At 34.5% G+C, this 19,312-nt stretch overlaps 1 protein-coding gene across 5 annotated transcripts in view; it reads right to left on the reverse strand.

Moving 5' to 3' along the window:
* The window catches only part of LOC123879770 (sodium/hydrogen exchanger 9B2-like), a 55,594-nt gene that overhangs the window by 25,050 nt on the left and 11,232 nt on the right, over positions 1–19,312 (reverse strand). For 2 of the 5 annotated variants that reach the window (XM_045927930.1, XM_045929102.1), the window contains exon 2: positions 5,403–5,632. In XM_045927930.1, the coding sequence (XP_045783886.1) occupies positions 5,403–5,632 (230 nt within the window). Of the gene's footprint in view, positions 1–5,402; positions 5,633–6,984; positions 7,098–7,747; positions 7,771–18,492; positions 18,645–19,312 lie in introns of those variants that run through there. The other 3 variants (XM_045928686.1, XM_045929183.1, XM_045929265.1) reach the window with 3 other exon arrangements.

The following is a 19,312-nucleotide window of genomic DNA, read 5'->3' on the forward strand; positions in this document are numbered from 1 at the left end:
TTCAAAATCGATATTTAGAGCTCCCTGGGATCACAAAAAAGGAAACTGTTCCCAAAATTTAAAAAAGTCGACGCCATTTTGAAATTCTTTGTTAATTGACCGATTTCGTTCAAAATCGATATTTAGAGCTCCCTGGGATCACAAAATAAGAAACTGTTACCAAAATTTAAAAAAGTCGACGCCATTTTGAAATTCTTTGTTAATTGACAGATTTCGTTCAAAATCGATATTTAGAGCTCCCTGGGATCACAAAATAAGAAACTGTTACCAAAATTTAAAAAAGTCGACGCCATTTTGAAATTCTTTGTTGATTGACCGATTTCGTTCAAAATCGATATTTAGAGCTCCCTGGGATCACAAAAAAGGAAACTGTTACCAAAATTTAAAAAAGTCGACGCCATTTTGAAATTCTTTGTTAATTGACCGATTTCGTTCAAAATCGATATTTAGAGCTCCCTGGGATCACAAAATAAGAAACTGTTACCAAAATTTAAAAAAGTCGACGCCATTTTGAAATTCTTTGTTAATTGACAGATTTCGTTCAAAATCGATATTTAGAGTTCCCTGGGATCACAAAAAAGGAAACTGTTACCAGAATTTAAAAAAGTCGACGCCATTTTGAAATTCTTTATTAATTGACCGATTTCGTTCAAAATCGATATTTAGAGCTCCCGGGATCACAAAATAAGAAACTGTTACCAAAATTTAAAAAAGTCATCGCCATTTTGAAATTCTTTGTTAATTGACCGATTTCGTTCAAAATCGATATTTAGAGCTCCCTGGCATCACAAAAAAGGAAACTGTTACCAAAATTTAAAAAATATTTTTAACCGACTTCAAAAAAAGGAAGAGGTTCTGAATTCCTCGTTATCTTTTTTTTTAATGTATGTTCCCCGATTACTCAAAGACGCCTGGACCGATTTGGATTTTTTTTCATTTGGATTTGGATCAGACAAGTAATTTCCAAAATTTATCGAGGTGTTAACATCAAGAAGAACATCTGCAAGTTATTCCAATCATTTTTGTACCATTTGGTGGCGAGTACGTATTAAAGAATGTCGTGCAAGTGTGTCCAACTTTGTAAAACAAGCATACTCGGGCTACTTTGAGAACCCATTAGCAGCTAACAGCAAGGCCTGGACTCCAAATTTTTATATGTGGAAGCTGTATTTCCTCATTGCGTTTATGAGCAAATAAGAATAGACCCTACTTTTACTAAAAAAAAGTATTATAATTTGGCGCGACCCATCTAAACACCATGATGATTATTATTTCTGCATTGTGAATATAACCAGAAGAAACAGCAAAAAAATTGTTCCAAGCGACTCTATTGTAACTTGCAGTCTACAATTAGAACGATTCTGACTTCTGGTGATAAATCTGTACCTCAGCCCCAACCCAGTACCTCCAATCTACTTCAAGAACTTTCAGAAGGTAGTGACGATGTAGTGACTTTTACATCTCAACTTAGACTATTCAATCAAAATGCTTTGGACCACTTAATGAGAGATCTTAGATTGTCTAAAAAGCATCAGAACATGTGGCTTCTCGGCTCAAAGGAACAAATCTGATAACATGTGTTACGGTATATTGTTCTCACTACTCTCAAAACATTCAGCAGCTGATGTTGCACTTCCAGCGACTTGGGTGCAACATGGGCATTAAGTTTCATTTTCTCTATTATACAGAAAGGGCTCTATTATACATTCTAAAACAGGTTTTATTTATTATTATTATGTAAAATAGTTTTTGATTTATCGCGCAAAATGTAGAAAAAATATACAATAAGTCAAAAACTGTGAAAATCTGACAATTTTTTTTGAATTCCAAGCCGAAAATATATTTAAGAATTTATTTATTAATAGGAATCAAGAGTTTATGCACTAGATAGAGTTCGTTCATTCACTGAAATTCCCAGTTCATTTACTGGCAATTTATCCTTTTGTTAAATAAAATAATTTATAATAATTAATACCACGCATTTTATTTGATTTTTTGATATTTAAATAATTTAAGAGTGTATACCTACTGTGTACAGACACACAAAATATAAAAATTATATATCAATGACTTTCTAAGCATGGACACATCGTGGCATACAACACAAGAGCCCAAACATGGCACACGTTTCTAAATTCACCCTATGTAGCTTCAACTGCTCCATTTATACATTCCCGCTAACATTCAAGTCCTGTAAACTAACCTCAGGGATTAAGCCGCAATGTAAATCGATTATTGCACTCGAAGCTGAATAAGGTGATTTTAGAAGCAAACTTGAACAAAAAATGGAATGGAGTAGTGTAGCACTATTAATTTTTGTTATTTCTTTGAGAGATTTTTCGTTTTTGTAAATATGAAACTATTATACTATATCTATACTATTCTGCTCGTGCTGATTCACTGACTGACTGACTGACTCATTTGATCAACTCTTCTGTAAAATTTTGTATGTTTTTTTTTACCGATGGTTTCGTATAGAGGACAAAAAATGATTCGGAGGAAAAATATGGATAGAGCTGATGATTGAGGATTTCGGTGAGGAGCACGGCCAGGGTATTGAAGATAGGTGGGGGGTGCTCGAACAAATGTCACTCAGAACTTCATCCAATTGACAGGGAGCTGAAAAATAAAACCAAAATGGCGGATTCAAGATGGGCCTTGAATCAAGATGGCCAAAGGCCTCCCACCAGCCGACCTAAACCAATTAAGAAAATCTCAATCGGCCCAGCCGGGAATCGAACCCGGGACCCTCGTCATACAAATCCACCGCGCTACCACTGCGCACCGGAGGTCGTCAAAAGATCTATACATATAATAAAATTGTAGAAAAGTGGTGTCTGTACAATGGAAATATATAAAAAAAAGTAGCAGGGGTTGTTAATAATAACAACCCCTGCTACTTTTTTTTTATCGATGCCGAACCCGAAATTGTAATTAATTTTTTTTTTGTCTGTTTGTCTGTGTGTTTGTGCACGCTAATATCAGAAACGGCTTATTCGATTTAGATACGGTTGTCACTAATATATTGTAGTAAGCTTCACTTAACATTTAGTGTTTATTTCATGTCAATCGGTTCATAAATAAAAAAGTTATGTCAATTTAAAGAATCGCGGCGAACATTTTTAACGTACAGATACACGCCTCGCGCCTGAGCGTTCGTGGCTATATAAAGCGCGCTGAGAGCTATTCCACGCGAACGAAGTCGCGGGCACAGCTAGTAATAAAATAAATGTGATACAATAATGGCCAATAGATTTTACATTGAACAAAAAAAGCTACTCCACAGTTTTGTTTTTCCGACATTCGTGACGCGCCCTTCCATCTGTCTCTTTCCGATGTGCGTGAGAGAAAGGAATGGAAACATTGTAAATAATTTTAGATATTTCTAGTGTTTTCAATGGTTTTACTAAGTATTTTACACTTTTTCGCATGTTATCTTACGTAAATAAAATTAACTTACCGGTGGTAAGTCACACCATCTCTTTTCTGCGTCGTTAACGTATTATTTCGGCACTTTTTGATCGCGCATTTAGGCGTCTTGACAGCTTTGCAGTCAACATGCGACTAATGAAGAAAGTGTGCTTACACCGAGTATAAGCACACTTACTTGGTCCCTTGTTATGCGCGCCAGTGCGATGTCCTTGCTTAGAAAGTCATTGTTATATATAGAACGATTCTCATATACCTTAATTTTAGGTCAATGTCAGGGTAGTCCTTATTCGTTCATGTACTGGATCTTTTACCCTCCTACGTCAAAATACTAAAAGTCCGCGTAAATTTCGCAGATTGAAATGTCTGCTTGATTAATTGTCAATAGAGGGTCATGACATGTCAAAATTGCTAGTTTGAAGGTGAAATCGTCTATGTCATTCGCATTGGCTTTCCTCTTAACTTGGCTATGTCTCTGTGTGTGTCTTGATATGTCTCTTAACTCTGTGGGCAGTTATGAAATGCTTGAAAATACTTTCGTTTGGCAAGCCGTGAGTGTTTTAATGGAAGCTTAACTTACAAATCAGTCGCGCAGCTGCTGCAAAAAGACGCGATAGTAGCTTATATGCAATGAGCTTTACGAAATGTTTCTAATGCTTGAGCATTCCAAATGGTAGTAGGTACCTTTTTTTCTAATGTTAATTAGTCGACCCGCCCCGACTTCACTCCTAATTTCCGAAATTTTTTTCTTAGTGGGGTCTGCGTTACAAAAAAATCAATCCCATGCAAAATCTCAAGTGTACAACATTAGATAAATATGTTTAGGGTTTAGACTAAATAGGAACTAATTATTTTTTGTCATTAATTAAAACGTGAAAATACTATTAAACGTGAAAATATCATTTACTAGCTGAAACCCGCAACTTCGTTCGCGTGGATGTAGGTTTTTTAAAATTCCCGCGGAAACTCTTTGATTTTCCGGGATAAAAGTAGCCTATGTGCTAATCCAGGGTATAATCTATTGCCATTCTAAATTTCAGCCCAATCCGTCCAGTAGTTTTTGCGTGAAGGAGTAACAAACATACACACACACACACACATACAAACTTTCTCCTTTATAATATTAGTGTGATAGCTAATAGATATTTTCCGCGGCTTATAAAACTTCGGCTCTGCCTGGCGAGTTTCCGATCCATCGATCGGAAACTCGCCGGGCAGAGCCGAAGTTTTGGCTTTGGACTGAGCGCTCTAGGTGTTCCCGAGGATTATCTAGGCAATAATAATAGTGCCGGCATTTCGGTTTTTGACCAATATATGTAAATGATTTTAATACTCTAAAAGTGTGTCTATTTGTAACAAACAATTATAACACAAGTGTAAATTAAAAATATATAACACCCCCGACAAGTGAAGGTTACAGTAACTAGAAAATGCTGATAACTTTCAAACGGCTGAACCGATTTTCTTGGATTATAGCTATGACACTCTCAATCAAGCCACCTTTCAAACAAAAAAAAACTAAATTAAAATTGGTTCAATAGTTTAGGAGCTACGATGCCACAGACAGATACACAGATATGCAGATACGCAGATACACAGATACACAGATACGCAGATACACAGATACACACGTCAAACTTATAACACCCCTCTTTTTGGGTCGGGGGTTAAAAAAGAACAAATTCTCTAAACATTTTTTATGGTTTTAGTGAAATAGATACTTTTTGTAAACTTAATAAGTTTATACCTAAGCAGTAGGTATATTTAATTCAAAATTACGATACTACAGGTAAGTTTCTATGTAGATTTTTTGCCCTGATAGATACTTATCTACATTATCCCCGATTGCTATCAAATATTTTAGCGAAAGTGTGTCTATTTGTCTGCAAGCTTTTCACGGCCCACGACGATTTTTTGACTTTAACTATATAATAATTAGTAAAAATTACAATAAATTAGAAAGAAAGTCTCACCTTAAATTCTCCGAAGGTAAGTTTTCCCGATCCTTACTGCTTTCGTCAGCCATTATGGAAACTTTTCTTTTGCCGTCTGGTGTGGTAGAGCGGTTAACAGGATGAGGTTGTGGGTTCGCACTGACGTTATCCGCCGCTGGGGGTCGTGTTTCGGTGTTTTGGTTCTTTAAGTCACTGAGATCGAATGGGTACTCCTTTATCGCAGTCATCCGGATGCTTGTTTTGCGGACCTGAAAAATATGACAAATCTATGTATAAAATAGAGTATTTAAAAAATACATATTAGTCTTTATCGCCTTGTAACGTCATTGATTGAGTTTTTTAAAACAGTGGTTTCACCTGTTCGTTAATAAGTCAATCAGTCAGTCAGTTGTTTTTTTATATATAACATGATGATTTATATATATCAATATGATGCCCGCGACGTAGTCTGCGTAGATTTAAATTTTTAAAAACCCGTAAGAATTTTCGTCCCATTTCCATTGATTTTCCGTATAAAAATTAGTCTATATCCGTCTGTAGAATACAAGCTCTGTACTAAGTAAATAGATGATGCCCGCGACTTCATCCACGTGCACTTAGGGTTTTTGAAAAACCCACTGGGCACTATTTGATTTTCTGGAATAAAAAGTAGCCTAGGTATGTCCTTTCCCGGGATGCGAGCTATTTCTGACGCTAAGCGTCAAAATCGGTGAAACGAACTGGCCGTGAAAAGAAAAGAAAAGCAGACAAACAGACACACTTTCGTATTTATAATATTACCTAGTACGGGATTATCTACAGGATGTTATTTTAAGTGTTTGAAAATGAAACCTATTACTAAAAATTTATTTTGCTCTAAGGAACCATGGTGTCAGATTTGAAGAACTTAAGAACTGCATTCTAATATTTAAAATAGTCTTACTTTAAAAAATTACTGTTATAATAGTTGTGATAAATGACCGAAAGGATATTTCAGAAATGAAAATTGTAAAGAAACTGTCACTAAAACAAATACTTAAGAGGGCTCTCTCCGTCACTCGTTTCATACAATCGTAGTTCCAATTTCATTTGAATATTAAGCAACCAAAGTCCATGAAATTTTGCAGACATATTCTAGAAACTAATATCTATGTCTGTGGTTTTCCAGATTTCTGTTAAAATATTCGGTTTCAAAGTTACGCGATCTTATAAATTTCATAAAAATCTTTGAGCGCCTGTTATTTTAAAACTACATATTTTTAGTTTCTAGAATATGTCTGCAAAATTTCATGGACTTTGGTTGCTTAATATTCAAATGAAATTGGAACTACGATTGTATGAAACGAGTGACGGAGAGAGCCCTGTTAAGCATAGCTAGATTTACGATTCTTCATATAAGAAAGGGCTAAAGAAAGAAAATGCGTTTATTTTTTGAAAGTTGTGCCACACATCACCAGTTTTTACCTAAGGCGCCTCTAACATAAAATATGTTAGTGCAATAACTTTTATTTAAATTTATTTTCCTCTAATTCAGCAATAAATATTATTGATAATGTTGATAATATTTATTTTTTATTTCTTTGCTACTTAAAAAATACTAGGAAATTAATTCTACACGCACCTTAAATGTATTTAATTTTTCCACAAACTAAAAAAAAAAAAATAATTTGTCACTATTGATTGATTCGTTACATGTCGACGGTAGGTAGGTACCTATGTCTTAACCTGCGCGCGCGCTTTTCAATAGCTAACTGAATACTGAAATAGGTAAGCATCTAGTTTCAGTTCCACTGTTTCAGTAAAGAAGCCGTTAAGTTAATTGATCTAAAGCCTGCTCCATACTTTCTACATCCCCACACCAACACACATTATTTATTCTCGGTATATACCTACTGGAAAATTTTAAACCTGTAAGTTAAACTTGAAGGAAACATTTCTTTATGATTTACTTTCGAATAATAATAATCAGGTATACTTAATTGATTTAAATTTTGCAAGGATTTTCAATTACTTTTACCACTAAGAGGGGTCTCTCCGTCACTCGCTTCATACAAACGTAGTTCCAATTTCATTTGAATATTAAGCAACCAAAGTCCATGAAATTTTGCAGACATATTCTAGAAACTAATGTCTATGTCTGTGGTTTTCCAGATTTCTGTTAAAATATTCGGTTTCAAAGTTACGCAGTCTTAAAAATTTACATACAAATCTTTGAGCCCCTGTAAATTGTAATTTTAAAACTATATATATTATATTTTACTACGATTGTATGAAGCGGGTGACGGAGAGAGCCCCGTTAAATCTTCGCCTTGGAGTTACCATGATAATTTAAAATCCTATTTTAGCTCTGTTTGAACTCTTTAATTTTCTTGAGAGGTACCTACCTAATTCCCGCATAAACCGCGGCCCGGATATAAAATCTGTAGATTGTGAATAATTATGTCGTCGGTACTATGACATAAACTTTGCCACTGAACTTCATGTTCTAACTCCTCAATTCAGACCCTGAAATGATTATGCTCATGAGAGTTTATCGATAAGTTAAAAATTGATTTAGAACGTAATTTATTTCTATAAAAAAGCGCCTGTGTGTTTTTCATAGCTTTAGTATTCGTAAATGATTCTGCTGACAAGAAATACTGCATTATATGAAACTATAAGTGCACTAATGAGTATTTTATATTTTATAATAAATGTTTCATCTCCCCTTCACTCGAGTGGGGTTCGTACCTATTCTATAGACTAAAATATCTGAATGTGTTAAGTATTCACATGTGATAGTTTACTTTTCAAATTATTACCTAATTATTCATATGTGATAGATAACTACTCCAAATTATGTTGGTGGTTAGATATACAGAAATAAGCCTCAAATAAAACTAAGCTAAAATTAACATGTAATGGGAAAAGTAGTTTAACTAAACCTATATTCCTATTTGGGTTTTTCGCGATATCACCAGAACGTTAAATCGCTTGGCGGCACGTCTTTGTCGATAAGGTGGTAACTAGCCACGACCTGAGCTTCCCATCGGACGAAAAGTTCAAAAACCCCAAATCTTGAAATCATAGGTATAATAGAATATGAATAATATTTGTAAAAACTTGTGAATGGGATCAGTGCATTTACAACTAGTTAGTGCAATTTTCAACATTTTTGCACCTTTGTAGAATACAATGTGTATAATAATATCGCCTCGATTTCCGTAAACTGACCGACACAATAAGCGTAAGTAAACAAACCAAATGTTGTTAGTATATTTTGTTTGTGGCAGCAGCCGGGCACTTTATTTGCTTAAGTGGTCTCATCACAATCACATGATCACTCACGAGGAGCCGGCCACGAGTTCCCAATAATCAAGTGAGCACGTCACTTGCTAGATAGGGTGCTGGTGGAAATTTTGGTATAATGATTAGCACGTTGATGAGAACAAAAAGTAATAGAGTTCTGAAGCTTGTGAATACGGTGAATGAATGAATGAATGATTTATTCAATGAAATGTAGGTACAATATGTTGAAATAATGTATGATGAGCCTTATACATTTTACCATTTTAACTGGTGTTTGAATATTAACTTAAGGCTGAAATTAAATAAAAATAAAGGTCAGGACTAAAATATTAACTTAAGGTGGCAGTCGGGTTTCGCTGATTTGTAGATAAATACGATAATGATATGAGATGTCGCTACGTTTGAAAAAAAAGTTAAGCAGCCTTAAATGCTGCTCATGCCGGGTAACTAGTTTTTGTTTTAATTTAAGTAGGTTTACACAAAAAACCGCAAAAGTCAAACCGTTCAATTTATGGTCCATACCTGAAGGATTTGACTTTTGCAGTTCAACAATTAAATAAGTCGTTTTAAAAACACGACTGTACTGCCAAAAATGAACAAAATTTTTTACATTTGAATATGGCGCCATAAAGCCGCCGTTTCAACCGTTTTTTTTTTCAAAAAAAATATAGCCAATGTCACTCTTGATGACATAAAGATTCTATCGATACCTGACACGTCCATGTTTAGGCATTTAGAGGTTATATGGTGGAATAAAGAAACTCACATACATACAAGAACCCTGAAAACATCACACTACTTTTTTTGGGCAATCGTGTAAAAATTACTCACTAACGCAGATAATAGAAGTATGGCGAAAATATTCATATAGGAAGTCTTGTCATTAGCATTAATGGAAAAGTGCCAGATGCGAGCAAATAATAATATAAGTCTGATGATTTCTATTCATTTTATTATTTACGTATAAATACAGTGACAGTTGTATACCGGAAATAGTTTTTATTGTTTTTTTATAATACACGCCTCACATCATCAAATAATAATCAATCATCAAACTTCTAGCACGCGAGCTATGATTTTTTTTCTGCCACCAACTCTCTATCTATAATAATGGTAGCATACATCCCATGCCGCCAAACGGTCGGGTATACTAGTTCAGGGATTCCATTCGTCAGCATTTTATGACTTTTTCATAAAAGCTCTAGGTTCTTGGTCAAAGTTTTGCAATACAACACGGTTTGAGTAGAGGTTTTAGTTATAGACGCATTGTACTTACAATTTTTTTTACCAACGTCTGCCAAAATTACAAGTGTATCACACTTCAGACTAATATTATAAAGGCGAAAGTTTGTATGTGTGTGTGTGTGTGTGTGTGTGTGTGTGTGTGTGTGTGTGTGTGTGTGTGTGTGTGTGTGTGTGTGTGTGTGTGTGTGTGTTTGTTACTCCTTCACGCAAAAACTACTGGACGGATTTGGCTGAAATGGAGATAGATAATATCCTGGATTAGCACATAGGCTACTTTTTATCCCGGAAAACCAAAGAGTTCCCACGGGATTTCGAAAAACCTAAATCCACGCGGGCAAAGCCGCGGGCATCGGCTAGTAAATTATATACCTAAGTTTATTCGATGTACATAGTGCAAGTAATGCACACTACTGATGCTAGACGGTACAATCAGCTGAAGTTATGATATTAAACTTTTCAAGAATTTTAGTGTTGATTTCATATTAAAACAAAATATTGAATTAATAGGAAAAAATAATCATAATTCTTTAATAAGTTACAATCTCAAATAATAATTAATTCGCATTTAAAATTTTAAAAATGATGGTGATCCCGCTTTTCATCAATTAATTATTAATTCAATATTGAACTTATGACTCGACTAGATACAGGACGAACTGCAATAAAAGGGTACATCTCTACTATGTATCTAAAATTAAATGAAAAAAAAAACCGAAGAATCTTTCTCAACTGAAACTTTTCTTGTACTTCATAAGGTGTATTACGAAAAATTCTATTTTGTGTGTTTAGTCAGTAGGAAATTGGCGCTGGATGTGTTTTTTTTCAGCCTACAGCACAAAAATAAAATTTTGGAGTATTTCTTATGAGTAAATTAGTTAAAATTCACAAAAATAACTCGATAGTAGATTTTTAAATCACATAATCTCTTTTGGATGAGTCAAGGTCTTTTCCGAAGGTCGATGCGATGGCATGCTAAATATTATAAGTGATTTCTTTTCACGTTATTGTTTTTTCTCGTTGATGACTTCTTACCTGAATAACTCTCAATAATTACACGTCTCAGTTACTGATGACTCGTTTTGTATCGAGATAATGCCTTGTTTAGGACAATAACACCACTTTGTATAATTAAATAGAAACAACACCAGCTAGAATCGATTGCTGTAAAGATAATACTTACAGGAAAATGTGAAATAGCTTTTATTATTTGAGCCATTTGCTTACCTAATAGTATTCATGAATTATACAAGTGTAAATTAAAAATTTATAACACCCCCGACAAGTGAAGGTTACAGTAACTAGAAAAGAGCTGATAACTTCCAAATGGCTGAACCGATTTTCTTGGATTATAGCTAAGAACATTGTCGATCAAGCCACCTTTCAAACAAAAAAACTAAATTAAAATCGGTTCATTAGTTTAGGAGCTACGATGCCACAGACGGATACACAGATACACAAATACACACGTCAAACTTATAACGCCCCTCTTTTTGGGTCAGGGGTTAAAAATACTAGATGATGCCCGCAACTTTATTCGTGTGGATTTTTAAAAATCCCGGGAGGAACTCTTCTTGTTTTTCAGGACAAAAAGTACCCTATGTCGGTCTCCAGGATGCAAGTTAATTCTGTATCTGGATTTAGATTTTTCTAAATCCCGAGGGAACACTAAGATTTCTTGGGACAAAAAGTAGCCCATGCCTGTCCTCGGGATGCAAGCTAACTCTGTACCAAACGTTAACAGGGCTCTCTCCGTCACTCGTTTCCACTCGTTTCATACAATCGTAGTTCCAATTTCATTTGAATATTAAGCAACCAAAGTCCACGAAATTTTGCAGACTTATTCTAGAAACTAATATCTGTGTCTGTGGTGTTTTTCTAAAAATATGTAGTTTTAAAATTACAGGGGCTCAAAGATTTGTATGAAAATTTTTAAGACCGCGTAACTTTGAAATCGAATATTTTAACAGAAATCTGGAAAACCACAGACATAGATATTAGTTTCTAGAATATGTCTGCAAAATTTCATGGACTTTGGTTGCTTAATATTCAAATGAAATTGGAACTACGATTGTATGAAACGAGTGACGGAAAGAGCCCTATTAAAAGCACGGATAACGTGTAAAGGTAGCAGACAGACAGATAGATAGACACAATTTTGCATTTATAAAATAAGAAATACTCGAAAACCATACGAGAGAAAATCTTTTATAAATTTACTGTATCTATTTTCTCCATTGTAAATGAATATATTTTATGTATTAGTTTAAATGATTTTTCCATTTTATTAAAAAAAAAATGCTGTTACACTTGATTTACAATAATAGTTACCTTGTATTTACCTTGTATACGAAACTCATCATCACACTAATATTATAAAGGCGAAAGTTTGTATGTGTGTGTGTGTGTGTGTGTGTGTGTGTGTGTGTATGTTTGTTACTCCTTCACGCTAAAACTACTGGACGGATTGGGCTGAAATTTAGAATGGAGATAGATTATACTCTGGATTAGCACATAGGCTACTTTTTATCCCGGAAAATCAAAGAGTTCCCACGGGATTTTTAAAAAACTACATCCACGCGAACGAAGTCGCGGGCATCAGCTAGTTCATAATAAATTCCAATCATAATTAATTAGACCAGTCGTCAGATGATTTTATAGAAAAAAAATTAATATGAAATAAGGAGATACGTAAACAAAAATGTTGACAGTCATTATTATTATTATAATAGTTAATTAATTGTGTACTTCGATCAACAATAATTTCCACACCCATGTCAAGTATAGGTTCTTTAGATTATTATTTATCATTTGTTCTTGAAAATATATTCTCAGTGTCAAGTACATGGATTAAAAACTACTTAGATGAAAAAATACCTAACTCTTCAGAATGCAGAAACTGTCTAGAAATTTCCTTTCTTTAGTTTTCCATATAAAATTAAATTAATTTATGATCTCGACTACATGGAGTAGTTGCGGAAGTTCGCCTATACTATATACGAGTAGGTTTATTATATATCTTGTAATAAACGTAAAATCTGGTCCCTCTTCGTCGTCTCTTTTGACGTCTACCAATGCGACAATATATTATAACGGGATGTAGACATATCTACCTAATATTATCATGGACGTAAGAAGTATATTTCGTATACTATATTGAATGAAAAATACGGTGTAGCAATGACAAACGGTTCGATTAAGAGGGGTCTCTCCGTCACTTGCTCAATACAAACGTAGTTCCAATTTAATTTGAATATTAAGCAACCAAAGTCCATGAAATTTTGCAGACATATTCTAGAAACTTATATCTATGCCTGTGGTTTCCAGATTTCTGTTAAAATATTGGGTTTCAAAGTTACGCGGTTTTAAAAATTCACATACAAATCTCTGAGCCCCTGTAATTTTAAAACCATATATTTTTAGAAAAATCTAAAACACCACAGGCACAAGTATTAGTTTCTAGAATATTACGAGTATGTCTGCATCATGGGCTTTGGTTGCTTAATATTCAAATGAAATCGGAACTACGATTGTATGGAGTAAGTGACGGAGAGAGCCCTGTTAATTGTTTCCTAATTTAGCAATCAGAAAACATTAGCCGGTTTTAGCTAGTATTTGAAAATTTGAAAACGAACCTCTAACTAAAATAAACACGAGCTGACCTGAACCCGGTTTTGTAACGGTTGCAAATTAAAACGAGAAACATTTCAACTATTGGTGTTTTCTTTTTAATTTATAGACTAGACTTCAATAATAACACTACAATTACCCAATAGGTATTCTTGCGAGACGAGCGTTTTCAATCACACAGATCAGACATGGCTGACTTTAATTATTGAGACTACGTTGGTACGAATGTGATATAGTAGCAAAGCTATGATGGCCACTATGTCATCACAAGTAGGGTTGCCAGCAATTAAAATATAAAAGCCGGACTCGGCGTTTTATAAGGCCGAACATTTTGCCTTGAAGCCGGACTTTAATATAAAACTCACTAATAATAATTTGCACACTATGGTACCTGGTAAAATAATAATTACTTTCATTACTATTATTTATTAGCCAAACATATTTATTTTAAAATCAGATATATATTTTTGGAGCTGGAAATAATAACTTATATATATTGTAAAACAAGAACACACGTATCATTGTAATTGTTTATCAAGTTCAAATGGATTGTTATATTCTGCATTGATTCGCTCGCATTGGGGGCGCAGCATGTAACGCATGATACAGACGAAAGCCAGACAGGCTGCAGCTGGACGCTTAAATATTTTTCCTGGATACTACCTTATTAAACGCCAAATATTATGTGGAGTTACCAGGATTCCTGCTTAAGCCGGCTTAAGCAGGAATCCTGGTAACTCGAATCATAAGTAGGGCACGTAAAGCCCTTGATAGAGCTACTAAAGTCGTCTCAATCCGTCTGAGGAAAAGGGCTTTGACGCAAGGATACACAGATAAAACAAATAGACAGGCGGACAAAAAAGTTCTCCTTTAATGGTTCCGTTTTGCTGTTGTAAGGTATGGAACCCTAAAAATGCTGTATTATTATGAGTATAACACGTGAAATAAGCATAACTCGGATTTAAATCGAAAATCATCATCCTTATCATTATCTACCAATCACCGGCTTTTACTGAGCACTGGTCTCCTCTCAGAATGAGAAGGCTTTGGTCATAGTATACCACATTGGCCAAGTGCAGATTGGTAGACTTCACACACCTTTGAGGTCAGTACGGAGGACTCTCAGGTACGCCGGTTTCCTCACGATGTTTTCCTTTACTTTTAAAGGAAGTGATATTTAATTGTAAAACATACACAGTTCCAAAAAATAAGACGTTTTAAACCTTAGTGGTTTTTTGCTGTGTCAAAAGCAGACTTGCTAAACATTCCCTATTTTGATAATTAAAAAAATGTGCGTGCCCGGAATCGAACCCCGACCTCCCAAATAGAATGCGAACGTTTTAACCACTAGGCTATTACAGCTTCATGGAAAATCATATGTGAGATTAATCTGTTTCAGACGTTGCAAAAAAATCGTAATTGAAGTTTATGGCTGCCATGTTTATACTTCATTTAGCATTGTAACCAGTGCTACTGCGGTTTATCGCGTGATCACGATCGGGCGGTTAACACATTAGGTATATTGTTATCTTATTTTCACGTGGTTGGCAAAAATTCCATCAAAAAGTTCCTAACTGCGCTCTGAAATTTAAATTGGTGTTAAAATCATACGTAGGTAGGCATTATTAATGTGCGTATTATAAAATTTTATAAAATATAACAGCAATTTTTAGGTCTCTTTTAAACGACATTGCACTTAAGTATTGACAACTTAACTTTGTACTAATGGTGGGCGGTCTAATTATCTAGAAGCAGTTTTTTCTTAACTTTAAGATAAATAAATCGTAGACACCTCAGGGAAACCGTAATAAGCGACGCGGACACGATTTGCTGGCGCTTAAGATCTTCTGGAGTTAGATTTTCACTCGTATCGTGATTTCAGTTCGCGGTAACAAGGTCGTTCATTTCAACATTTCAACGAGAAGTTTAAGTAAACTAAGTAACAAGTGTAAATTAAAAATTTATAACACCCCCGACAATGAAGGTTACAGTAACTAGAAAAGAGCTGATAACTTTCGAACGGCTAAACCGATTTTCTTGGATTATAGCTAAGAACACTCTCGATCAAGCCACCATTCAAGCAAAAAAAAAAACAAAATTAAAATTGGTTCATTAGTTTAGCAGCTACGATGCCACAGACAGATACACAGATACACACGTCAAACTTATAACACCCCTCTTTTTGGCTCGAGGGTTAAAAATCAAACAGTGACTTTAATAATAACAAAAACCATTTTTCACGGCAGCAGGATGAAAGTGGACCCCCATGTACCATTTTTCCGGCACACGTAGTATTCAAGTAATCTTTATATAAGTTTAAGTAAAATTATTCGCCATAGGTTGTCTATACTTTTAGGTATCGGAAAATTGTTGCCTTGTTAAAAATAAAGTAGCGGTGATAGAGTAAGTAGGTACCTTTTACATAATTTTGTGTGAAATGAAATGAGCTACGAAACTGGAATTCACTACTTTCCTATTTATCATTATGGAAATGCCAAGTGTTATTATACGAGTAAATATCTACCCATTATGAAAGCGACTATATCATTATCATTTATTTAAAAGCCAGAAAAACCCATTTCATGTACCAAAATGGGAAATTGATGCAGGAATCGTAGCTAAACTGTTATAAATAGTTGCTCGAGACCCTGATAACTAAACTCATGATATGATAGCTATCCGTGGTCTCCCCTATGTAATGGATTTCTTCCTAATCTAGTTGATCCGTCTCAGCTTCGCACAGGCTTGCTTGTACTACAAACTAATCTGAATGCGTTATAAACATAAAATTTATAGGTTACTTACGAATTAGGATCTATAACAACGCTACGCAATCCAACGAGTATCATCAATGCAAAAGTGTCTTGTCTCCCACCTTTTGACGGCCCAGCCGTTTAACCCTTTTGTCAGGTACAGAAATAGCTTGCATCTAGAGCTTATCCCTGAAAATCAAAGACTTTCCATGGGATTTTGAGAATCGAAATCCACACGGATAATGTCGCTTGCATCAGATAGTAAAATGTAATACCTTTCCTGGCAATATACCGTGGGAAGGAACGATGCCAACAATTTTGTCATTAAAGTTAAATAATAATAATTATATCTATTAATGTTAATGGAAAAATTGATCAGCTATAATAAACTGATGATGCGTTTAATGAACGAAATAAGTATTGCTAACAGGAAACTATGGTGAGAGTTTCATCTTTATTTATTTAATAATTTATTGTAGGAAAATAATAATAGGTAAACACTTTTTCCTGTATCTTTTATACTTACGAGAAGCCGTTTATAAAAAGTACAAGGGTAAAATAATATGCTAATTACAAATGAAAGAATAGCTGATTCACCTGGTAGGGGATTTGCTAATTCAGTGTCTAACACTGAATGATAGCCACCGAGGTTGGTTGGTTCTACATTGCTGCTTCACTGGATGATATTGACAATTTTTTTGTAGAAAACCTTCAATGGATTAAAAAATGAGCTCGGTGGCTTTGATTCAGTGTTAGATACTGAGTTAGCTAATCACCCCGCTGGCATATTCTGCAGTATAATATAGTGTATACGCAAAGTCAGTCATTTATTCAAATTGGGTACTATTGTACACTTTCTGATTGTCAAACAATGATGTAGTGAATTAGTGACGTTAACTTAAAACTAAAGCTACGAGGTTTCCAAATACGCCTAAGTCTGAGAAGAGCCCACAACAAATTCAGCCGGGTTAACGTATACGCTAAACATTTATCCAAAAATTTTCTCGTTAACTATGTTTATGTATGACATTATAAAAGTGTAATGAATAACATAATAATTGAACTAGATTAGTATAAAGGAGAACTATATCAAGCAAATCTATGATCTTTAACGCTTCAAAGTTAGCATGACACTGCATATCAAGTTGTGAGTAAAAATGAGTTGCAGCCCTCAATTTTTTTTTCGAAATGGTAACCCGTCCTCTGGTAGAGCTATATTAATAGAGGTCATTGTTATTATTATTCTATAGTGGTAAGTATACGTTCATGCAAACTGCTTAATAGGATACAAAAAACAAAACAAAAGTCCGATTGTGATCTTTGGCCTGCATAGCAGGAGCATACTTTATCTAAATACTTTAGATATAGAAACAAGACATCGAGATAAAGTTCAAAAACAAAAACCGACTAGGTAGTACTCTAAAAATGTCAGCAAAGTGAGCGATTTGTATTTTTTTTAACAAATTGCAAATAGAATTTCAAAAAAATGTTATCGTGTCTATTGGGGGTCCACGATATTGCAAAAGAATTAGTTTGATTCAAAGGGCAATGTTGCCAGCATCTTGGGTACAATGCCTCGCTGTGATGGTTTCAAAAGGCAGTTGGCTGGACATGAAACAGATCAAATCATAATTTATTTATTTCACGTAGGATAACTAGTGTCTCGTAAGCTACGTTGCTGACTTTGCCACCAGTTCGGAATACAGATTCTACTCAGAATCAAGATCTAGATTATGATTGATGGACAGCAAAAAATATCAACTAGCGAGCACAAGCAGGCCAAAAACATTGGTAGATCGTAGACGCGCTGGTCCAAGAATATTGTTCTTACAAAAGATAAAAAAATTCACTTGACAGTGGCTGAGATACAAACAAATTATTGCATCAACTAGAGGATGCCAAAGAAGGATCCTTAGTCCTTACCCAGCATGCTCCAACAAAGACCGCATTGCTTTTTAATTAACATGATTGTCGCACAAAAAAAAACAAAAATTGGAATGATTTACAAATCAAACACCCGCACACACATACATCTACATGCATACAAATATAAACATGATGGACATGAGACACATTGTAAACATTAACTATAATATAATTGATTAATAAAATAAGGGTTTAAGAAAATAATAATATCAAGTTGAATCTAAAAATTTTAACCGATGTTGCCATACTACTAAATAACACCACAATAACAACAGAAAGTTACAACGTACCATTTTGAGTAATGCGGCACCACTAGCACTTCACTGTTTCTTTTAAAATTGTTCTATTTTTTATTTGTAAGCATCACGCGATCCCGCTCTCCGACGAGTTGACTGTGACAGCGCGATGTACAAATGCTCAATGTTATTGTGGCCGTCCTGTCCCTGCCAATTGTATCCCAATTGACACTTCTTGAATATAAACGAGTTTCAGAGATAAGGTTATGATGATAAAATATATTCACACTTCAGATAATACAATAATAATGCGAAAAAATATGAAATACTAGATGATGTCCGCAACTTCATCCGTGTGGATTTCGTTTTTAAAAATCCCTTGGGAAGATTTTGATTTTCCTGATTATAAAATTGCCTACGTCCACCTCCGGCAAGCTCTCTCTACCGAATACTATATTATGTCCATGTTGATTAAGATTTTTGAAAATCCCGTGGTACCTACCTCTTAGATTTTCTGGAACAAAAAGTAGTCCAGTCTTTTCCTGGGATGTAGGCTAACTTTATACTAATTTTCGTCAATCTTGGTTAAACGTATGGGCCATAAAAACGTAGCAGACAGACAGATAGACAAAGTTACGCATTGCGAGTATGGATGGATACCATTCGAAGTGTGTCACATACTCGAGGACATAATAATGTAGTTTGTAAATTTTTACATATAGAAATAATTGTTTAAAGTAAAAATCAAATTTAAGCAATAAGCTATGCAAATAATTGATGTCAAACTGTAATTCAGTCAAATACCGATTGGTATTTAAAAACAATTACCTAATTTTTGTACTAATCGAAAAGATGTAAGTTAATACTTTTCCTA

This window comes from Maniola jurtina, chromosome 1 (genome assembly GCF_905333055.1).
Source record: "Maniola jurtina chromosome 1, ilManJurt1.1, whole genome shotgun sequence".
NCBI lineage: Eukaryota > Metazoa > Arthropoda > Insecta > Lepidoptera > Nymphalidae > Maniola > Maniola jurtina.